Source organism: Ostrea edulis, chromosome 4 (assembly GCF_947568905.1).
Source record: "Ostrea edulis chromosome 4, xbOstEdul1.1, whole genome shotgun sequence".
Lineage (NCBI taxonomy): Eukaryota > Metazoa > Mollusca > Bivalvia > Ostreida > Ostreidae > Ostrea > Ostrea edulis.
Window position 1 is genome coordinate 42,686,358 of NC_079167.1, and position 24,626 is coordinate 42,710,983.

At 35.5% G+C, this 24,626-nt stretch overlaps 2 protein-coding genes across 5 annotated transcripts in view; one reads left to right on the forward strand and one right to left on the reverse strand.

Moving 5' to 3' along the window:
• Positions 1–1,436: 1,436 nt before the first annotated feature.
• On the reverse strand, positions 1,437–8,706 carry LOC125669470 (uncharacterized). The gene is made up of 2 exons (XM_048904001.2): positions 8,005–8,706; positions 1,437–2,340 (listed from the first exon to the last, which is right to left on the reverse strand). Exons 1-2 carry the CDS (start codon positions 8,290–8,292, stop codon positions 1,609–1,611), a joined length of 1,020 nt encoding a protein of 339 aa, XP_048759958.2. The 5' UTR covers positions 8,293–8,706; the 3' UTR covers positions 1,437–1,608.
• LOC125669462 (phosphatidylinositol-glycan-specific phospholipase D-like) overlaps positions 8,509–24,626 on the forward strand; it is a 69,055-nt gene continuing 52,937 nt past the window's right edge. Inside the window, exons 1-10 of one of the 4 annotated variants that reach the window (XM_048903972.2) lie at positions 8,509–8,594; positions 10,665–10,720; positions 14,800–14,878; positions 15,315–15,412; positions 17,320–17,433; positions 17,972–18,020; positions 18,686–18,746; positions 18,896–19,003; positions 20,661–20,688; positions 21,164–21,303. In XM_048903972.2, coding sequence (XP_048759929.1) covers positions 10,709–10,720; positions 14,800–14,878; positions 15,315–15,412; positions 17,320–17,433; positions 17,972–18,020; positions 18,686–18,746; positions 18,896–19,003; positions 20,661–20,688; positions 21,164–21,303 — 689 coding nt within the window. In that variant the 5' untranslated portion in view covers positions 8,509–8,594; positions 10,665–10,708. Of the gene's footprint in view, positions 8,595–10,293; positions 10,562–10,664; positions 10,721–14,799; positions 14,879–15,314; positions 15,413–17,319; positions 17,434–17,971; positions 18,021–18,685; positions 18,747–18,895; positions 19,004–20,660; positions 20,689–21,163; positions 21,304–24,626 lie in introns of those variants that run through there. The other 3 variants (XR_007367867.2, XM_048903970.2, XM_048903971.2) reach the window with 3 other exon arrangements.

The window sequence follows — 24,626 nt, forward strand, 5'->3', positions numbered from 1 at the left end:
TGGTTATATTTGATTGCTGTTACAGAAAAATGCCCTCAAGTTGATGATAAAGTGTTGTGACATCCTCTGGCATTTTTTAAGTAAATCAGTTGACACTTTATCTTTCTAATTACTTTATATTTCAATGTCATAGCATCTTCCACTTGTTTTGAAGCAATTTATTACAGGATCCAAGAATGTAAAAATATCAGGTCACATGACTAATACGATCATGTGACACTAAAACAGGTGATCTTCCCTAGGATATTTGATATCCTTTGTCTCTGAACAACAGCATGAGGTTCCGCGATATAAAAACAGATTTGTGAAGTGTAATTGTTACTAACTTTACACAATTCAGGAAATTTTAACATTGCTGCAAAGGAAACACTGGCAAATTGACATGCAGGCATCTGCTTGTTGTATAAATTCAAGTTTGTTTCAAACCACAGCTCCCGTTGCCAGGGCTGGCGACAATAGGGATTCAAACTTACATGTGATAAGTGTAGAAAAATCTTGGTCTCAAGAACACAAGTGTATAGTTTGTTTAAGTAATCAATTATATAGATTCATGTTTGTTTAGGAGAGCTGCAGTGGTGGATCTAGATAATTTTCAAGGGAGGGTGGGGTGCAACCCGAGTTTGTACCTTTTTTGCCCCAAAGGGGGACTATGACCACAATTAGCCAAAAAATGACATGTATTTGAAAAAAAAATTCAAACAAAGGGAGGGGAGTGCAAAAGTCTGTAAAATTAATTTGCAAGCAACCTCATGCAAGTAAGACTTAATTTCCCTCATTCCATGGATCCAGTGCCAAGAGTCTGGTCACAGTGGAGGTGTTAAGTTTTACCACGGGTGCTTGGGTCGTGACATGAATACACATTTAACCATATACATATGATTATTTACATATGTATAAAGTTAGATCAGGGTTGGAAATCGTCTGATTTGCTAAATTTTCAAAATAATTAAACACTCTGGATTTGATCTTAAGTGGCAGAAAATGATATTTTTCCAGGTAGGGTTAGGTGTTTTCCTCCCTTTTTGACCAGTTTTCAGTCACATCCCTGTTAGATGTGTATTCATATATTATGACCCAAGCACCTGTGAGTTTTACATTTACCTGTGTATCTATTTAACGCCTTTCGTGGAAAGCAGCTACCGCTAATCAAGTACATAGCTGTCATGTGTATACATAATATATTTTTATATAGCACATTGAGAAAGGGCTAAATCAAATCAACGCCAACTTGTTAAAAAATAAATTTTTGCCAAATGAAATATCGTACACAGTCAATATAATACATGTACAGTTCTTAACCATGAGGATACCTGAACTTTGCTCACACCATGATGCGGGTTCAGAGCAGACTCACAATTGAGTTGTATCTCTAGCACAGTCACACAAGGTAGGTTATGTCAGTCATTATAGATGTAAGTTTCTCGCTAACAGATTACTTGCTTTCATTTATTTATTTTGAATGATTAGTATATGCATTTTATTAAAATATATAAATAACATAAGTTATAACATTAGTTAAGAACATGGTTCATTGGTTTTGGTTAATCAAGCTATCTCCTTTTTAAATTAAAATTTAGAGAACAATTGCCATTTAAAATAAAACCTAGTTTATAGAGCGGTCTCGTGCTGCTCTGTCGGACAGTTATTTATGGGACTTTCAGTACTTTGATTTTTGGCTTGCGTTTTGTTAGGATGCGTCTGTGGTTCTGCTTCCTCTTCTACAGACGACAGAGTCGACTCCGTAGTAGTATCCAGTGACGTGGATATTACGTCATCTTTGACACATGCATTTCCATTGGTCCCTTTGCTATAGTTCTGCCAGAACTGATCGATGTCTGTCACTTTGACTGGTTTTAAGGTTATAGGTAAACTCGATCGCCGCTGTTTTAGGTACGTTTTAAACCCCTCCGTTTTTGACACATTTTTGACGGAATCTGCTACGGATCGCTGTGTTAATGCGGATGTCAGTTCACATTGTGAGGCAGATTTCGTTAAATTGGATTCAGAATTGGCAGTCTTCAGAACGACATCATACTGTCTCAGTATAGCGTGCATAGGACTAGGGAAATTCTGATCGTCCTTTCGTGGGTAGTGATACGGAACCTGCTGAACGAAATCTTTGGTAATGATTGTATCACATTGAAAGGACGGTCTTCTCTTTAAGGAGGACGACACCGATAGATCGTCAGAACTGTCAGCGGAATTATTGCTGAAGACTTCGTCTCCGCCATTAGTTGTGTTGTTGTTTTGATAGTAAACTGGAAGATTTTCGTATGTCGTTTCCTCCCTGATGCTGCTTAGTGCGCTGGTGGAGTACCGCCGTCTTGGCATATACAAACCCTGAAATGGACAATTACAATATTTATCAAAGATTTCCTAAAATGAACAGCGTGGTCAATGTGATTCTGGTGAGCATTGTGGCCCACAGGCCTCTTTTGAGTACTTGGAGCTATTTAGAAATACAGAACAAGAATGTTTATATTAATGGTGAGAAGTAAGGATCACCTGCTAGGCAGACAACCGGCCGCGATAGCTCAGTGCCATCTATAGAGTATTCGTTCCGTGATCGGAATATCGTGAGTTCAAACTCCATTTGTGCCATGGCCGCGTCAAACCTAAGACGTACATATGTAGTGATTGCTCCTTCGCCAAACTCTCGGTATTTAGAAGTGAGATTCACAGGTCTTAAGGAGGTATGCTACACCAGAGAAGTTTGATATGGATGAAAAGTGAAGAATATGTACAACAGTATTTTGAAATTGAAAACTTTCAAATTTACTTTATTTAGTCAAAAAATGCAGGTTTAGTAGAAAGCAATATGAAAAAAATTGAAAACTGCTGGACTCGAACCCATGATCCTACAGTTCATCAGTCGACATGCTAACCTACTGGGCTACTCAGCTAGGCGGTGATACCTGTTTTGAACATATTTTATCAAAATCAAAATGATTGGGAACAAGTTCTAACAACTTACAAGTCCCTCTCTTAGATGATATTTGAAATGAATAGGCAAATATTGCTGATATTGATATTTTCATCCATGTTTTAAAAGGAAGTCGGCCATTAAGACGATGTAGAGTACCCCCTTAAAAACGTTCACGTGTCGCGGCAGGCGTTGGCACGTTAAGAACCCTCACTGCTACGGCCTGAATGACGTCTCAATATTATCGAATGCACGTAAAACAAAGAAATAAAAAATAAGAGGTCCATGGATCACATCGCTCACCTGAATCACCTTGGTCTTTCCTTTGTGATTTTTAAGATTTTTTTATTGACTTTTATTCACATGAAACATTTTGACCGCATATTGTGGCCCCCAACCTAGCCCTAAAGGATCACATCATGTTATTGAAAATGAATTCACATAACAGATGCCTCAACACCAATATCACTGGCATGATCTTGTTGGTCGGGATGATCACAAGGTCATTGATCATGGTATGATATAAAAGACATTGCCATAAGAGATATGAATAAGAAGCTCTATTTTGATTAGTTCAGGAGATATTGAATAGGTCAGGGATTTTTTTTAAAAGTAGGTCAAAAGATCAAACATCATTGTAATAAAGAACATATATACAAAATAAGAAAGCCCTACCTTAAATAGTTCCGGATATACTAAATTGGTTATAATTTCTTAAAAGTAGGTCAAACTTCAAGGTCAAAGGGCATGATATGAAATAAAAGCTTTTGCCATAAGAAATTTATATACAAGATATGAAAGATCTACCTTAAATAGTTCATGACATATTGTATAGATAAGATTTTTATTAAATATGTCAAACTTTCAGGTCAAGGTCACGCACCTTTGCATCAAATCAAAGCTCTCACTGTAAAGAATATATATGCAAAATATAAAAGCCCTAGCTTAGATAGTTAAAGAAATATTTTTAAAGAATGTTCCCATATACACGCATATAACACTTCGATCCCCTATTGTGGCCACACTCTACCCCCGAGGATCATGAATTGCATAAACTTGGACCTACTCTTTGTCAAGAAGCTCTTCTTGAACTGTGGTTTTTTGAGAAGATTTTTAAAGATTCACTCGAATGTAAAAGTTTGGTTCCCTGTTGTGGGGCCTCCCTACCCTCGGGGGCTATGCTTTAAACAAACTTGAATTGGCTTTATGTCAGGAAGCTTTCATGTAAATTTGAACTCTTCTGGCCCCGTGTTTCTTGAGAAGAAGATCTTTAAAGATTCCCCAATATACTCGCATGTAAAAATTTGATCCCCTATTGTGGCCCCACCCTGCCTTGAATCTGCACTATATCCGGAAGCTTTAATGTAAAATTGAACTTCTCTGGTCCAGTGCTTCTTGAGAAGATTATTAAATAGTCCACCTATTTTTGTGATTAGCCCCCCTTTGATCGGGGCACGGCCCTTCATTTGAACAAACTTAAATCATCTTCACCCATGGATGATGTGTACCAATTTTAATTGAAATTGGCCCGGTGGCTCTGAAGAAGATGAAAATGTGTTTTTATTCCATACCAGGTGAAATCCTACTCTGGGGAGAAAAGGAGGAGTGGGATGGATCTGATCCATATCTACAGAGTAAGATTTCATGGGGGGAGGGGGTGGGGGGTGGGGTGGGGTGGGGTGGGGGTGGGGGTATTTCAGAACGCAAGGGCAAATATTTGCATGTAAACGTTTTGTAAATAATTATCTATAAGAAGATAAATATTAAGCACTATAGGCTTCCGATAAAATGGATGCTTAAACAATAAAAAAAAATAAAATAAATTAATAGATGTGTCGGAGCGAAACGAATATGCCCCTACTCAAGGGCCGTAGCTCTGCCAAACGTTGTCGGACCGGCCCCATGTAAGTACTTGGCCTGTATATTCTCATGATGTATCTATATAACAAATTTCAATTAAAAATTTCCCTGTGTGACTGAGACAATAAGCGGAAACAGTGATGGTACTGAGTGGGAGCTGCGATCGAAGGGGCATAACTCTGGCAAAAACGTTTGACCTGACCCAAATGCAAACTTGATCAGTATGTTCAATTCCAAATGTCCATGTTCTATGTTCATCCACAGCAGTGATAATAAACGGAAACCGAATTATGACAGAAGTACGGGAAAGATTACAAGTACTACAACCATTTCACGGCGGGGGGGGGGGGGGGGGGGGGGGGGGGATAAAAATATTTTTAAATTTCTCTAATTAGAGAGAACGTTGGTCGAGAAGCCTTGAAAAACGCCATGAAGAAAATATATTTTCAATATAAACATTCTGAATTATATTCAACATTCCCTGGAGGACAAATGTTCTACCGAGCAGCAAATTAAATTCTCTTTCCATTGATGTAGATCGCGGTAGGTGTCTGAAGCACAGGTCCTTGCGACAATTGTCATCTCTACGGAATTTTAAAAATTTCTTTCGGAGCGACGCATCTCTCTTTTGTAATTTGGAATTTAGCATTGCTAGTCACGTGTACAGCTGAGTGGCTGTAGCTCTCTGGGACTGACCCCAATATTTCCCCCAGAGAGCTACAGATTCGCAGCTAGAAGTGATCAACATACTGGTCAAAGCGGTTCACGTGAAATCTCGCGAGTAATGACGAGATATACTATATTAAACTGATAGTTTAATATCACATTCCATGTTTATATTAAGGTATTATTTTGATGCAGTATAATCTAAAATTAAAACCTTTTCCAGACGGAATGTCGCGTATTATCTTTGCAGGATGTGAAAAGTGAAAGCGCTCACCACCGGCGGAAACAAAGACTTGTGAACTCTTCACATTCCTGAGGATATTTACAAAATTACTGACTATAGTCTCAAGTCCGGAGTAGAAATGAGGAATTCGGGGATTATTAGTTCTAAATTTGGGAGAATCTTTTTCACAAATAGAGATCAGCAAATCAAAGTGTCACAGTTTTTAGTGTCTATAAGGCGATTACGGACGATACTTAATGTCCAATACATAGCTTCTGAAGACTACAACAATCTCCAACACCGAATCAAACAACAGGCGGTCCATGTAATGTCTAGTATTGAACAGAAAGATCGATATCGACACGGGAGTATGGGTTTAGGTAATGTTGGGTTGGAGAACATCTTGACTTTAATGTGTCCGTATTGGTATTTTCTTTGAACATCAGAGAGCAAACTTTAAGATTCTGATTCAATATTAGCATCTCTTTTCCCGAGATTTCTTATACACCCCCCCTACTGTCTGGCCAACGACCTACACAATGAATATGAACAAATATACAGACATTGTGTATGATGAATAAATAGTGACTGTCAGAATCTACTGATCGCAATGCGACAGTGGGGAGACTTTGAAGTCATTATCTACATAGCTACTATCAATAAAGGGAAGACTGAGTAAAGCTTCCAAAACTTTTGGTCTACGATTTATGACTCTGTGTCGATTAGAATGCAGGTCTTAATCCAAGTATAAAAAACACCGTGTATTTCAAATCCTTAATACAATAAACTGTTATCTGCGATTTGACTGACACTTTGCAAATTCGACAGGCCTAGAACTTCAAACACACCACTTTGATTCACTATTCTGACAACTCTTTTGGCACAAAATCACTTTTGCTTTCTATATCAAGTGTTGAACAACACTATGACGAAGTTTTTCTATGTAAAAAACAAACCAACTAAATGTTTTTCGAGTGAATAATTTTGAATGTTTCTGTGCATGCATTTCCAACGTGTTCTGACGTGACCGACATCAAATAAGGGATTTCTAGTGGCTATATTTGACCCGAACATTTACGGACAATATAATTTTAAATCTAAATTTTTAAATTAATCATAAATTGCTAGCTGTCATATAAAACTCTTGCGGAATTCCGCCCAGGCTGATGTCTGGCTCTAATTATCTGTGAAATCTTATTACGGAATTTCAAACTGAACTGCAAGTGAAGTGTTAAGATGTGCGTTATATGTGATTAATTGTATCAACAGGATCAGAACGCTATTGTAACGAACAGTTGAAGCTGTTGAATGTTTATTAACAATGTTTTAATATTCTGCTACTGGACACACTGTTAAATGTGCAACACAAATATCGCGAGTTCGAAGTTAAATGGCACATTAAAGCCCCAAATGCATATAGAGAGCACTTTTTCTTTGAAATACTGTTTGAATTTATCGAAAGATGTTGGTTCACAAACGCTAGAACAGCACTTCCATTTTTCTCCCTTTTATCATGAAACGGGATCAAAATCCTACAAAAAATGTTTGGTATTTATTTTTCAGTTCAAAAGTTTATTCCATTTGCAGCACGACCATAGAGGCATAGCTTTTTAATTAGATATGATACAAGGAAGAAATATACGGCTATACAGATAAGAAATTGGAAAGTCGTTCTATTTGAACGTTCTCTGACAACCCTCGAACAATTTTCTTTTCATTGTCTGAACACGTAATTAATGGTTTTAAATTCTCAATTCTTTAGACGAAATTTCCTTTACAAGGTGAAGACACATCGCAACACACATGTAATTAAATGTAAAAGTAAATCCTTTATTTTTCTCAACACGACGAGAAAATTTACTATGGTGGATAAGTTAACGGGTCGCATGGCGTCTCTCCGTGTTCTCTTATAGCCAAAAAACCCCAACCCAATTCCCTTGAAACGAATGCTTTAGGGGTGGTGGTCCTTATTTCCCTCCTATCTTTCTCTCCATAAACCCTCCTCCTCCTGTCTTTACCCTTCTTCTCTCCATCCCCTCGCTCACCCCCCCCCCCCCCCGCGCTCCCCTTTCCCCCGTTTTCCCCATCCCTCGCTCCAACATATAAGGCTATATTTGATATATGGTATAGAGCAGAGAGGCGGATGCTTTGTAACCCAATACGTATATAACTGTACTGCATTTGACCTACTGGAGTTCAGAATGACCATTAACTGACTCATAAGAAAAAATATTCCTGTAATGACGGAACAGAGAAAGAAGGGTTCCCCTCCTCCCTCTACCCGGAGGTAGAGGGGGCAGTTCCATGCCTTGTACGAATATAAATGATATACCTGACTCTGCCCTTTGTCTGTAAAACGCCTGTCTTTGACATGATGGTTAACGAGTGTCTTTTGTTGTTCCCTCAAAATGGTCAGTTCCTGAAGTCCGTCCTGCAAGGCCTCCAGGCGGGCCGCCACCCGGGACTGAGGCTTCTGAAGGATCGGCACCCGGAGACCTCCAGGAAGATCGTCTAAGGACCGGCTGCGGGGGACGTACGTGGGCGGGGTCTTGGGAGCTCGGGTGATTCTCAGTATGGCGTCCGTGTCTATGTTGCCCTCTTCATTTTGCGTGGACCGCATCACCAGCGAAGTCCCGCAACCTAATCTGAAAGTTGCTCACGGAGCACGCTTACGGCATTAAGGATGAAGCAACAAGTCCGCCGCGCTTCTGTGCGTCTCTGTTTGACAGGAACGTTGAGTCATGTCCTAAGCCATCCCAAACTATTACGTAAAAATGTCTATAAAAGTGTGTATATACTGCAAAGTTCCTCGAAATCAATATCACTGGCAAATCCTGCTTGTACGTTTTAATGCACTTGTATCTTCTCTGACGAAAGAATGTAGATTTTATCACAGGTGTCGCCCGGGAAGAAAATGACCAAGTAAGCTACCTGTATCTTAATCCAGTATTGACTTCTTACACCTGAGCTACTGTGATATTCTAAATTTGCACTTTGTTATGTCGTGTATCGGTAGAGCGATAATAAAGTGGTCGCGCTTGGAAGTCCCCTAGTCTTTTTATTACCCTGTATAAGTAATATAGATAGAAGGTTATGCTCATCGCTTCATTGATCCCTCGATGAGCGGACACCTGCGATAAAAGCCGCAGGTCAATATTTGTATTAGAATTGACAGTTCGTGAATTTTTCAGAATTTCTTCCAGTATTAATGCCATTATGTTGTAATATGTATTAAAACAATAATTTGATGACAACTGTACTATTATCTAAACAAGATATTCGGTATTTGTTTAAAGGTAAACTTTCTTTTTTCATTTTCAAATTTTGTGGTGTCTGCAAGTTACGAGTCTCAGTTTTCACGATACACCCAGATAAAACAGGACGATTGGTTGTTAATTAAAAGTGGTAATTAAATTTTCATCAGCAGCCAGACGTCTACCAAAATGTGTATGTGTGCACGCGTATGAAATTTAACATGATTGTGTTTGTTGAGAACCATGTTTGACAACCCGCTAACAAATGCTGTCAAACATGTTCAGAATTACGTAACTGAGATCATGACAGTCTTCCAGCAAGACCCCCTCTTCTCTCTCTCTCTCTCTCTCTCTCTGAGAAAGTTATATAATTAATTATTACGTATGTGAATTTAGATGTATTAAATCTCGCGAAATCATTTGGGTTCCGAAGACTTCACCACCGACCTCCATTAAATTTAGATATTCTTCGTTAATTTTTAATTGTACTTTTTTTTTTAATTTAAGACACACCTTTTCGTAAAATCCTGGTTTCGCCCCTGGTCATTAATTCAATTTGATTTGATTAAATTAATGTCGTTATTATATGACTTTTTGGAATTCGATAATTGAATTCGTGACTATGATTATGAAATTCCCACCTCGAGAAATCGAAAACGCTGATCAATATCTCTGTGTTGGAAATAAGCACATATCTTGACCCTATCAGTATGGATTAACTATTGGAAAAGGAAATATTAAAACAAATTACAGATTATAAATATTTAGGAAAGGGGCATGCGAAGTCTTTTCACAGACTGGCATCAATATTGACCAACATTTCTTTTTTAAAAACCAGAATGCTTTGACTCTTTGATAACACGATTAAAAAGTTGAAAAGCAGGTGTTCAGAGTGTTAAAAATGTAACACGATCAAGGAGTTGAACACAGGTGGTCAGAGTGTTGAAACCGCTTACAAATCCTCCATATATATACATGTATTTCAACTTTTCAATCGCAATGTACATTAATATTTGAATTTGAAAAAATACTCTTGAATTAAAGTCCGTGTCAAAGCTATAGAATTTATAATATTTATTCAACCAATTTGTGTCAACAGAGGAGCATTAGGATGCACATTGACAAAGTCCAAAATCACAGAAACAAAATGGCAAAGGAAAATAAAGACAATTGCGCTGCATGATGATATACTGTAATCTTTGGATATTATCATTGGAATAAAAAACAATATGTGTTACAATATACATAGGTGATTATAAAATTATTAAAGATTTCTGAGATTAGTACTTTATATTTCATCAAAATTGTCTATATCAGCATTTTTATTTATTTATTTATTTATTTGTTTTTTTTTTAGCTTTGACGTGAATTCGATCGCTTACTAAGGTGGTTTTTGGGGGGGGTTGGGGGGGGGGGGCGGGGGAGGGCTAGCTTTGGTTGCACCCATAGGGTGGGAAATCCAAATAACAAAGCCTGGATCCGCATCGGTATAAAAAAAAATAGAGAATGTCACGTGATATCTCATGTGATTGGCCAAAATGTCAGCTTCCATGTCATACTCGCTGGCTTTAGCGGCGATTTCTCAAACTATCTATGTTATTAACGGGTTTGGGTCTATTTCACACGGAATTATAAGTAAATACGATACTATGATAGCCCTTCCTCATTTATAGATTGAAGTCTTTAGAAAATATTTACATCATGAAAGAATTTTGAATGTTTTTCTCCTTTTAATTAGGCAACAGGGCCTCGGTTTACTTCGATGGAAAAGGAGAAAATGAAATGCACTGGAAGGTATTAAATTCTTTGATATCATATAATAATGGAAACACACTGATCGAGATTGAGGGCTACTGATGAAAAAAAGTAAAGTAGGAAATGAAGACAACATATTAAAATAACTCATTTCTTTTGTGAATTATACTGATCATGCTGATATAATAATTCCAATGTTATTTATTACATTTTTTTTGATTGGACAAAAATATATTTAAACAAGAATTTACACATCAATAAATCCAAAAAAGCTATGTATACATACACGCCTGAAAACAAATATTCATAGTGCGGGGAATTAACTATTGAAATTGATAATTCAGGGAAGTTGAGGGAAGAAATTGGAATTATAAGAATCAAGCATTCTTTTTGAAGAATTTATCAATGTGTAAACTCTGGACATTTTACTCACAAACTTAACATAAAAGTGCTTCGCACTTATTTTATTCAGGTTTTGAGTAAAATGTCCATTTAGTTTACACATCGATAAATTCTTAAAAAAGACTGTTTAATCCTATACTATATCTACGAGGAATTATAACATCTCCTCCACCCCTAGGCCTAGCGTGTTTCCAATACAATGTGTGATATGTCATTGATTAATTGATTTAACCTTTTTGTACTTAAATAAATGAATCAATTATATATATAGTAGCTTATTTTAAATTTGCCATGTATCGATTGATTACAGGTATTTTCTAACACAGTTTTATTAAGGCTTTTCATAATGATCTATTGCAATGCCATATCAACAGAAACGTGATACATTTTATCCCTGTCTAGGTAATATTGGAGACATTAATGTGATAAATGAAAGTGAAGTTTTAAAAGGCGACCATGACTCAAACTTGGCAAAATTGGTGAGATTTCAAGAAATGGTTATGATTTGCCTACATTTTGTTAATAGTACGTTTGATGATCACATTTAAATCATTTTAAAACTTGTTACATTTGATTCCATGAGAGGAGTGAAATAAACTTAAATCGACACCAATTTATCAGGCCAATAAATATGGGAATTAACAATATATAGGTATAGGACCATCACATATTTTTAGTGATGAATAAACCACTATAAAAGTTGCTTATCTCTGTTATATATGTCTCTGGTAATGTTCAATATATTTTAATTACAGTTCACTTTAAATATTTTCCCCAAAAAGCTTGGTGTTTGATTGTGCACTAGAACTAAAGGTTTTCTTGTTTTGGCCCCTGCGAGAGAAAGCTTGGTGTTTGATTGTGCACTAGAACTAAAGGTTTTCTTGTTTTGGCCCCTGCGAGAGAAAGCTTGGTGTTTGATTGTGCACTAGAACTAAAGGTTTTCTTGTTTTGGCCCCTGCGAGAGAAAGCTTGGTGTTTGATTGTGCACTAGAACTAAAGGTTTTCTTGTTTTGGCCCCTGCGAGAGACAATTTGTAGTTTACTCCAGTCTGATAAAAATCAAACCTCTCACTTCTTTCAATATACAGACAGTCATAGTTTAAATAGAGGTTTGATTTTGAACAGACCGAGACTTATCGCTACAGAACCAGTCAACATTCTAGTATTGTGTAGACTGAACTAGCTGTTCTAAATAACATACCTGTACAGAGCAAGCAGGTAAATTTCAAAATATCAAAGCGTTTTATTGAGAAAATGTAAATACAGCATTCAACTAATGATTTTCTTACATCTATTGTGCAAGTAACACAAAACATTGTACAAACAAATCATAATGCACTAAACTGCGTTATTAAATTTGTCTGCACTCCTTCCAATGTTTGATATTAGCATTAAAAAAATAGATAATAATGAAATAATCATTCAATGCTTAAGGAAAAGTAAGTATTTGTAAGTAATTACTTATTATAGTGACAGGTGCACCATGTTCACACATACAAATGAATTATATACAGGGAAATTTTCATCCCTTTCGCCCTTGTTGTCACTGGGCAAAGAACAAGGTACAATTGTATACATAAAAAGGCCCAAAAATTTTCTCTCTATAAATTGTGTCTGGTATTAACCTTAATCAGTGTTTTAAGAAAGTAAAATATATGCCAGGTATACTATGTCAACAAAATCAGAATGATATTCCTAAATGGATAGCATTATGACATCATGAATAAGACGTACATTTCCCGCCTTTATCTCAAAATAAGCCTGAAAACTGTCAAATGTCATACAGATTATTGCTCAGGAAAAGATGTGTGCATTTGTCGAGCAAAATGAAAAAGATATATATTAAAGTGTATTATTTTAAGATGAAAAACATGCTTGAATATGAATTTGCTCAACGCATGCACAGTTATGTTTTCTGAAAGGAAAACCACCTGAATTTGTGGATATTTTCATTGAATATGGCATTTTTTGCAATTTTATGCCAACTTCAAGCTCTCATCATATGACACAAATCATTTTGGTGATCAAACTGAGCGAATTTTGGGTTTGCTAATCTATTCCTTATTTGAATGCCAGGGGTTGAGCTCCAAGTGAAATCGTCGATATTTTGGGCCAGATGACTTTAAAAATTGTACCTACTTCTTTAAGAGTGGGTGAAACTGATTTCTCTTATATTTCTTTTTTAACACAACTATGTCTGGGCGAATTTAAAATGGGGCAAAACTTTCTGCAAGTGTAGAAGGTGAAAATAACTAAGTACGGTGGTTGCCCCTAAGAGGTACATAGTTGTCTCCTATATATTTTGAAGTCACAAGCTCAAACTGGATACAGTAAGAATGTTTGCCTGACAGACATCGGTGCTCCTAAAGAGTAAATGTCACCCAGGGATTAGTTTTTAAGGTTTACTGGTTATTTGGAAATGTCTGCTCAATATCTTTAGAGGTCAAACTTATTTGTCTGGTTCCCCCTGACTAGTAGATAACCCGTATTTTTCGCTAAAATTCGAAATCTAAAGTTGATCCTTTTCAGTGTTGCCAGTATATGTTCAACAGAATCAAAGGTCAATAAGATGATCTCCTTCAGTCAAATCATATCTAAAGTTGATCCTTTTCAGTGTTGCCAATATATGTTCAACAGAATCAAAGGTCAATAAGATGATCGATCTCCTTCAGTCAAATCATATCAAGAGATACGCATATACAAAATTACAAAGTACAGCTGAACAAGTCTCGTTATTTTTCTTCATTGTATTAATGAACATTTTATTCCATGCTACTTTTATAATATTTAGTGCATTCAATCCATAAATTTGTAATTATAAGCAAATTAAAGCTACGACTGTATAACGTAAAAGTTTCGCATTATAATGCAAAAGTTTCGCGTTAATTTGCAAACTTTTGTGTAATAATGCAAAAGTCACGCATTAATTTAAGAAAGTTTCACATTATAACGTGAAGGTTATGTGTTAATTTGCAAAAGTTTTGTGTTTTAATGCAAAAATTATGCATTAATTCGTGAAAGTTTTACGTTATAATGCAAATTTTTTTTTTCACCAACAAAAATGAGCTCAATGGGTTTTGTACATACAAAACCATACATTCTTAAAAATAACTCCTGAACTCATTTCTTCAATTTGATGAAATGAAAAAAAGCACTGATCTTAGAAATATTCACAGTATCATCTCGCTGCAATGATGTAGCCCTCTCCGATTTTTGTTTTTGTTTTTGGAGAAAACATCGGAATGAAAAAAATCAGAGAGAGCTACATTATTGCAGAGCTCTATGTATCATCTTGTAACTTCATAATGATTCAATCATAATCTATTGTAGAGATATGACCATTTCAACAGTTTAAATTGAGAGTATTTATTCTCTATATAAGAATATGTAAGCAAACATTTAACATTTGATATAAAGAAAGTGTTCTCTCTCTGCAGTATATCGCCGTAACATCTAATTTTTTTTGGAAAAATAATGACAACTATTCCTGATATTTCTAAACTTGTGGTGTTTATTTCATCAAAATTGAGGAGAAATTGGCTCCAGAGACGAGAAAAATTTTTTGGGAGCTTACTTGTGGCCAAGTACTGTAAAAGATTTTGGTGAAAATCGGAATTAATTTCACAAATAGTTTGATATACATATGTATATCTTGTGTATTTCCAAATGTCGAAATCCTTGTGCAACACAAATTATTTTATTTCCATTCCTTTGAAGATTGTGCAGGACAACCCGGATGGTTTGTTCGCAGGGAGTGTTTACCCAGATGTGTTTTACGATCCTCAGTGCAGTGAAGGTAACGTGTTAATGTAATCCTCCATTGTCAGTCAATGAACAGGTATTTAAAAGATCCAGGGATGAGAAACTTTTTCCCTCTGGAGAGCTTTTGCATTAATGCTTGTTTGATTTGATAATGATATGTGCACAGGCTAAACTTGCCATGACTGGGGAGGACACCAGCTACCATTGATTTAAATACATACATGGTTCAGTTACATGTCCCCGGGTTCATCTCCATGATCAAGTTTACTGAATATTGAATACTAAAACCCCTTTCACATGCATGATTTTCATTCATATTGAATCTTTGTATTAACATTTTGAGTCTTTGTGCAGTTTTAATTTTGTAATTTTCTTATATTTTGAATCTATAAATTTTGTACATTTTGAATCTTTGTATAATTTTCATACATTTGTATAATTTTTGCACAGTTTGGATGTTTTTCCTTCAGGAAACTACAGCTTTGTATCAGATGTGACAAAATCTTCCGCTTTCTTGAATGGAACTGTGAACTACATACATCAGAAGTACCCGAAGCCCTGGAGCAATGTAAGTCTAATGCTGATATTTACTGAATCAAACAGAAGTACCCGAAGCCCTGGAGCAATGTAAGTCTAATGCTGATATTTACTGAATCAAACAGAAGTACCCGAAGCCCTGGAGCAATGTAAGTCTAATGCTGATATTTACTGAATCAAACAGAAGTACCCGAAGCCCTGGAGCAATGTAAGTCTAATGCTGATATTTACTGAATCAAACCGTAAATGTAGGTGAGTAAACAAGGATTCTAAAAGGATCAGAATCTCTGTCATGTGTTCAGCACTTTTCACCAGTTATGATAGCTCATTGGTAGAGTGGTCGTGTCGCGGCAGGCGTTGTTACCATAAAGAACCCTCACTACTACGGCTCTGAGTGCTAAACATAGGTCTAAATTTGTGGTACTTCACCTACAATTGGTGATGTCTCAATATGGGTGAAAAATTCTCTATTGGACTTAAAACAAAGAACAACAACAGTAGATTTACGCATGACATGATTATTTTTTGCTATAGCAGGGAATTATGAATGTACAGATAAATGTTTCAGCAGTCAATGCGTAACCCTCTTGTGTTATGCTTTGGCATTGTGCCAAGAACTGCCAACTGATTTATACCGTCGACTGCCCTATTTCGGTGACTGACCAGAATTGGTGACCTTTTGTTTACGTGTGCGCGTTGTCGTTTCCGGGTGTAGACTGCATCATCAATTTCGCCGTAGTGTTTGCAAACATATAACAGAGTACGTCTTCAATTTTTTCCGAAAATGAACTACTAGAAGGGGAGTATGCAAAAAATCAACACAAGCACCCAAAGAGTAAGCCCATTTACTTATTAATTTTTCAAGCAAAACTTCAAATTGATATAAAATATACCAAAAGTCTAGAATACTACACTATGTTATTTTATTCATTGATGTTAAGTTGCACATTCCTCCTGTATATATATGTTTTAACAGTTACAAACTTTTGGCAAACATATATAAACAATGGTCACCGAAATAGGTGACATCACCGTTTTAGGACCACAAAGTGACCTGTTTTTTGTTACGAAAATATATTCAATTAACGTACTAATGGAGTTGGAATTTTTGGGTGGAAGTAAAGGAATTTAATTACTTTAAAGGTAGGTGTATTATTTATTTATTTAATCCAAGTGATTAATGAGAAAATCGAGGTTTATCACTAAGGTCACCGAAACTGGTCAGTCGACGATATATCATTAACATGTAAACTTAAAACTCCACATCAAAATATATTTTCTGTAAATAACTTGTTAAATCTTGGAATTGTGTAATTGATTTTGCTGGCTGTGGGTTTACAATAAGGAAAAATCTATAAATACTATAGCACAATAAATCTATAAATACTGTAGCACAATAAATCTATAGATACTGTAGCACAATAAATCTATAAATACTGTAGCAATCTATAAATACTGTAGCACAATAAATCTCTAAATACTGTAGCACAATAGGTCTGATATGAGAATAAAAATCATTTGATTCTTATATTTACTTTTGTATTTATAAAAAAGCATCTTTGTAAATTTAGATTTCCTACAACTTTCTGAGCTTGTGAATGAAACGAGATGCAAGAGCCGCAGAATAACCAACGCTGCTTTCTTGAATGTAATTGGTTAAATTTGATGATTGAGTGTTGGGTCTTGTGATATCATGTTCATCTTGTCCTAAAACATGGAGATTTTTCAAAAAAAAAAAAAAAAAAAGTACCAAAGGTCCTGAAATGTAAATATTGGATTATAATTCCAATGCTGAAAGCCATTTCTTACTTTGTAGAGCCTGATTGTTTATGATATTTTTGTATAAAAAGACAATTATACTGTGTTTTAACATTCAGTTATATTTTTTAGATCAGTTTTTTTTGGTCTTGTAAACTTCACTATTGCTCTTTATTTTAGGTAACAGAAAAACTGGTAGCCTTTCTATACGGAGTTACATCCCATCATGTGGCCCACTCCATGTGGTACGGAGAGGACTTACTACAGCAGGGTTTCCTCGATATGATGGCAAAAGTATGAATAACAATATAACCAAATTCATATGTTCTGCCTTGGACCAGAATGATGCTCTGTCATTGGATAAAACGTCACATGTTTGCGGTATAAATTTATTTAGACAGAAAGTACCAAAATTTAGACAGCAACAGGTTGTCTGGGACATCTTTTTAACCGTGTTTCTTTCATGTGCATATTGGCCCTTGACAAAACAAAAAACTGTCTATTATAGAAATTTGTCGGGTTGTTAAAGTCCAAGAGAACTCGACTTTGACAACCCTACAAATTCCCGTAGACTGTCAGTAACAAACCTGATAAGTAATAGTATACAGTTCTTTACATTACCCAGGTTGTCATCATTCAGCAGGTTTAAGTATGTCCTTCTATCTCACTTTTACATTACCCAGGTTGTCATCAGCAAGTTAGGAATGTCCTTTTATCTCACTTTTTTCCCGTAAATTTTAATGGATCCATATGAATTAACACTGTATAGATTATACCTAGGTTACTTGTGACAGACGGTGCTTCATGAGCCTATATTTTATTATATTTTCAGTTAAATTTTCATGGAAATTTTGAGGAAACAGCTCTTTTTGCTGAATTAGGTAAGAAATTATAATGACAATACATGATTTTCAGAATTAAGGTTAATCGATCCTCGTGTGATGTCATAGGTTTTTGCAAAATCTTTATCAAATTAAACTTTGCGCATGATAGAAATATATCTTTCAGAGGAATTTTATTCACTGCATAAAATTAAAAAATTTGGTAAACTATTGATATTGAAAAAGTGTATATTTTCTAGAGATAATGAATTCTTTATAATTAAAAAAATGTTGTCAAGGGCAATAACTTCTATGCTGGTATTTCTTCTACTGCATGTCTATTATCATGCATGATTTCTCTAATATCCACAATTAATTTATACATATTTATGAATTAACAGTTTTTTTTAACTGTTGACATTTAAAATTTGTCATTTCAACAAGTTTTTATCTATTCTAATTATTCTGTACAACGAAAATGTGTGATTTTCTGATGTCAACATATACTTCCGGTTTTTTTTTATGTCTGACATCTTTAAAAATGTGGCAACATACACATTTTCTTTGGTTGTTGATTAAATTTAACTATATTGAATGGAAATTAATACAGTTTTTGCACTTTTAACCATTATTTTTGATAAGTCACATGAGGATCGATCGACCTTAAAGAAGTTCCAAGAAATTTGACTACCCATTGACAATGTATTTGAAAATTTTCATTTAAGGAAGTGATGTTGTGTTAGCATATGATCTCAACCTGGACCACATCAAACCGTTTCTTGAATGGTAAGGAATGAAATATAAACATATGTATGTAAAATGATGTAGACAAGTTCTGTCAAATTTTGGGTGTTTATCACTAATGTTTTCTGTGTGCGATACTAATTGTTGGTTAGGTTTGTGCCTGTGAGTGACTGATACTAATTTTTGGTTAGGTTTGTGCCTGTGAGTGACTTGGTCAACATCTATGCAAGTTTGCTTGGTGAAGGAAAAGTTCCACATGAAGTGATAGAAAACTGCACTGTAACAAGACTGATTTTTTTGTAAGTTAAAAATCTCTGTGATATCCCTTTCAAGCTCCAATGTGCAAGTTTCCACATATATTACCGGCCGCGGTAGTTCAGTGGTAGAGCGTTTCCTTTGCAACCAGGAGGCCATGAATTGGAGCCCCCTCTCATGCCCTGGCTGTGTCAAACTAAAGAAGTTATTGCTCTTTCACCAAACACTTGATTGGACCCTTAAAAGCCTTCTCTGTAATAGACTCTGGATTAGTTTAATTTCATTGAAACAAAGTTCCATTTAGTTGAACTCAGTTGTGACATTCACAACTGTTTACAAAATGATAGTGGACACGACTTCGTCTGCCACCAAAAGTGTAAACAAATGTTCTATAGAATTTGAAATGAATGGTAATCATGGAATCTGATAGGTGCCAGGGTATAGAATTAATATTCATTTAACTGGCAGTCAACACTTAATTTATACGGCCGCCACCTAATTTATACATGGCGGTCGCCACCTAATTTATACATGACAAATGCCAATTTCAAAAACAATTTATTTCATACAAGTGAATGATTATTTTTGAAAGATTTAGAATAGTATGCAGACACAGAGACAGCAGCTGAATAACTGATAGCAACCATATAAGTTAAGTGGTAGCTGCCAGTTACTGTACCCTGGTACCTATCATCTTCCATGGGTTACTGACTGAATATCAGGAAATATTTACATTTTTGAATATCTCTACAGATTGTAATGATTGCCATTTCCTCATAAATGCATCGCCGTTGTAAACAATGCGCGTATGAATCGTAATAAATATTGTACGTCTATATCAACAACTGGGATTTCCTGGAGAAATGAAAGTAAAATGTAAATATAAGAAATAAATTTCCTGTTCATGTGATAGTGCTTCATGAAGTATGCTGGCAGGAAGCATCACAGTTCATATCTACGTGTATTTTCATAAAAGAAATTTTTTTCTATGTATACCCTCCCTTGATCTTTCTACAGAAGCAGAACTTGCAAGACTGATCCATTCTACCATAATAAGACCTCTGATGGGCATATTTTCCAGTGTTTATTTAATAAAATAATATTCTACTTACAGTGAACATATATTCATAGTACATATATAATGATACAATAAAAAAGATTGTTATACAGTTGAATTTTTGAAGATCGGTGTCCGGGTAGCACAGAGGTAGTGCTCTCGCTTCTCACCGCTGCAACCCGAGTTCAATCCCCGTGATTGGCAGTGGTTGTATGTGAGAGGGTATGGCGGTCGCCCGCTCGGACACGTGAGTTTCCTCCGGTTTCCTCCCTAGCGCAAACATCCGTGCATCAAAAGGACCCCATTGGAAATAAGCTTTCAAGCTTTCATGGGTTATCCTTGGTATTTATGTTTGTATGTTTGTATGTATGTATATACCGAATAAATATTTATTTATAATTTTATCGATATCTCTAGTTCCATGGATATGGGAAAGTGAGTTGAAAGTTCCAATTACATTTTAAAAAAAAATATATTTAAACCTTAATATCTCGAACTCTCAGATATCTCAAAGTTTTCTCTCGACCCCATTGAGTTCAAGATAACAAGGTTTGACTGTATTGACAAATAATCTTTTCCAGCACTGTTGATGTAACAACATTTCCCCATACATACTGTACATGTATTTTTTTCATGCTTTGTAGATTGAAAGAAAAAATCAAAGTTTCTGAGGTAAGTTCAGAATCGCCTTATTGAAATATCATCTTTGTAAGTACTGCACCTAATTTGACCCTCTAAAATAACTTTTGATTGATGCAAAGTTTTATTCATTTTGATGAAAAGTTAATGCACAATTGTCTGATAAGTGTTTTTATAGAAAAATGCAGGTGATCCAATGATATGACATTATAAATGTCCAACTTTTTCTTGGGGTTTTCAACATTGATGTGTTTTTTTTTCATTTTTGTACTTTTCTTTGGGCAAACATAAAGTACATTGGAAAACATTACTCGTTTGTTACATTTGCTTTTAATTAAGATAGGTCAGTAGTGGATAAATAAATCATATTCTGCAGTGAGCTTATTGGTTTACAGTGCTTTTTTGAGAAATATCCGCTAAATCTTCATGATGCTAAAATAACTCAGTCTACTGTACATGTATCAGTACTATTGCCTACAGTACTCTGTATCAGTACTATTGCTTACAGTACTATGCAGAGGTGGCTCCACGCAGCCCCTTCCTGGTGACCCAGCTGCTGGATTATTTCCCGGGGGGTGTGGACGACTGCGTAGGATGGGTGAGAAGAAAGTGGCAGGATCTTACTCTGATGTTGGAGAATGGCACCAGGTTTGTCAGATTTTATATCAGTAAGTGGGCATCTTTTTACTCTGATTTAATATTACACCCCTGTTTGTACTTTTCACCTGTCTGTCAGTTGGTCCATCTGTAAACTAGACATTGTCCTATCCATTGATCCGCCTGTAACTAGACATTTATGTCCCCACCATGAAATGGCTGGGGTGTATACAGTGGAGCCTCAGTAATCTGGATGCCATTAATCCGGACACTTCACCTTCTGGACAGTTTTCCTGGGGAACGGAATTTTCACGCGTTATTTTGCATTGTTAATCTAGAAATATTATTACATTCCAGATCCAGACAGGCAAAATTTACTACAAAATGTTTAAATGCATTGAAAATTGTACCAGTAATCTGGACAGCAAGGTCAGACAACTCTTACAAGGTGAAATTATAAAGAAAACATAAGTCACACTAATTGAAGAGATTACCTGTACCCTGTCAACACCCTTGACAGTACAGTACCTGGCCATAAGTGAATCATCATTTCACTTTTCATTATATATTTCATTGAAAAACCAATTTTTATGAAAATTTACTATGAGGTCTAGTAATGCTGCAATACATTTTTTTCAAAAGGGCATTTTTCAATGAAATACATAGTGAAAAAATAAAATGAAGACTTGCTTATGGCCAGGTACTGTAGGTGGTATGTGATAACGTGTCAGTTAGATAGCACGTACCGATGAGACTTTTGCACATTGTGTCTGTATTGTGTGTTGAATTTTGTAAATAAATCTGTAGCATATTATTTTATTATAGTCTTGATCCATAGCTTATTGATAAATTAAACAGCATGCTGTAATGACATATTTTATTGAACTGTGAAACATATATCAGTTGTACTGATTCGTAAATTTATATTGGCTTATTCAAATCTTAAGAGTGCATAATATACTAAATTCTGGATTTTATATTCTTGATTGAATTAAGTGAAATAAATGTGCACATACAATAACATATAATAAGTTTTTAAAGGGGCATGTACATGATTGAGCTGGAAATTTTATTTTTCCATTTTTATTAGCTCATCTGAACCGAAGGTTCAAGTGAGCTTTTCTGATTGCTTTTTGTCCGTCGTCTGTCCGTCCGTCTGTCTGTTAAACTTTTCACATTTTCGACTTCTTCTCCAGAACCACTGGGCCAATTTCAACTAAACATAGCCAAAAACATCCTTGGGCAAAGGGCTTTCAAGTTTGTTCAAATGAAGGGCCATGTCCCTTTCAAAGGAGAGATAATCACAAAAATGCAAAAATAGGGTGGGGTCATTTAAAAATCTTCTTCTCAAGAACCACTGGGCCAGAAGAGCTGAAATTTACCTGAAAGCTTCCTGACATATTGCAGATTCAAGTTTGTTCAAATCATGGCCCCCGGGGATAAGATGGGGCTCCAAGGGGGGATCAAAGTTTTACACACAAATATATAGGGGAAAACTTTAAAAATCTTCTTCTCAAGAACCACTGAGCCAGAAAAGCTGATTTTTACATGAAAACTTTCTGACATAGTGCAGATTCAAGTTTGTTCAAATCATGGCCCCCGGGGATAAGATGGGGCCCCAAGGGGGGATCAAAGTTTTACACACAAATATATAGGGAAAAACTTTAAAAATCTTCTTCTCAAGAACCACTAAGCCAGAAAAACTGAGATTTACATGAAAGCTTCCTGACATAATGCAGATTCAAGTTTGTTCAAATCATGGGCTCCGGGGGTTGGATGGGGCCACAATAGGGGATCAAAGTTTTACATACAAATATATAGGGAAAATCTTTTAAAATCTTCTTCTCAAGAACCATTGGGCCAAAGAAGTTGACATTTACATGAAAGCTTTCTGACATAGTGTAGATTCAAGTTTGCAAAGGGTAGTTTGGGCCATAATAGGGACTAAGGTTTGACATGCAAATATATATGGAAAGTCTTCAGATATGGGCCAAGGTGAGCGATGTGGCCCATGGGCCTCATGTTGTTTAAAATGCTTAACTTAAGTATTTCTAATGGTCAATCAAAATTTTAATATCAGCTTTTAAGTTACAGGTGAGATACAGCTATCACTCACAATTCTTTGTTATGTAAACAAGGCTCGTGCCATATTTTTGTTTACATACAGATTGCTTAATTGAAAATAGCATGTGTAAAACAAAATGATTTGTGCTAAACACTAGAAACTATTTAATTGTGTCCAGAATTAACTTGTAAATTGAAAAATCCGCTTAAACGAACTTTTACTTGTATATTTAACCTATGTAAACAAAAACATGACACGAACCTTGTTTACATAACAAAGAATTGTGAGGTCTGTATCTCCAATTTACCTCACCAACTGACATTCAAATGTTTGCTGACCATTAGAAATGCCTTAGCTAAGCATTCTAAACATTAAAACTGAAAAAATAAAATTTGAAAATTTTCAGCTCAAATCATGTCCATACCCCTTTAAGTAGAAAAGCTTAAATGATTTTTCCCCCCCTGTTATTGGCTTTGATAATTATAGAATATTGAATATAAACTCTGGCAGATAGATTTTATGATGACCGCTAAACCTGTGATGAATGTAAGAGTGTAAATGATTATGTTAGTTACTACATGTAATAATTAATTTATTTTTCAGTTACATATAGTGCTTCATTATTTGTTTTTAGTGCATGTGGTGCACAGTTTTGCATATTTGTTTGTAGTGCTACATGTACAATACAAGCATATACAAATACACTCTACATGTATATTTCAATATCAGTGCTTTGAAATGCATGTACATGTTAACATTGTTATGATTTATTTACACGTAATAAAGAAAATTGTTAAATTAAATAATAAAATGTGTTTAATTCACTACACATCAATAAAATAATCATATGAAGATCTAAAATATGTGATTCAGTTATCCAGACGCTTCATTTATCTGGATGATTTTGCTGGGAACCAAACTGTCCAGATTAACGAGGTTCCGCTGTAGTGTATCCTTTTCCTTCCTTACTCATGTTCGCTAGCCAAGGGTTTACGATCCGCTCTGCTTCTCTGCAACACTTGGCTGCATTAGCACAATTTTCGTAGCTTTGAGTGACGTCCTCTAGCGAATGGAGAAAACAAACTCTGTTTCAGTTTGGATTACATCATGTTCAACCAATGAAAATGTGTTTTTTAACTACACTGTGTGTTGTTAAAATAAAAATGGCTGCGCCCAGTGAGTTACATGATGTTATATGCAAATCATTTAAAATAAAAAAAAATTTATTTCACAGACAAAGCCTCATGGCACAGTCTACACACTACCATGTTGTATGAAGACTCTGAAAATCTGATTAAATGCCAATGAA

Coding starts and splice junctions, on each gene's coding strand:
- LOC125669470 (XM_048904001.2), bottom strand. CDS start 8,292: ATGCGGTCCACGCAAAATGAAGAGGGCAACATAGACACGGACGCCATA. Junction 2,341..8,004: donor CAGACAAAGGGCAGAGTCAG/GTATATCATTTA, acceptor TGTCCATTTCAG/GGTTTGTATATGCCAAGACG.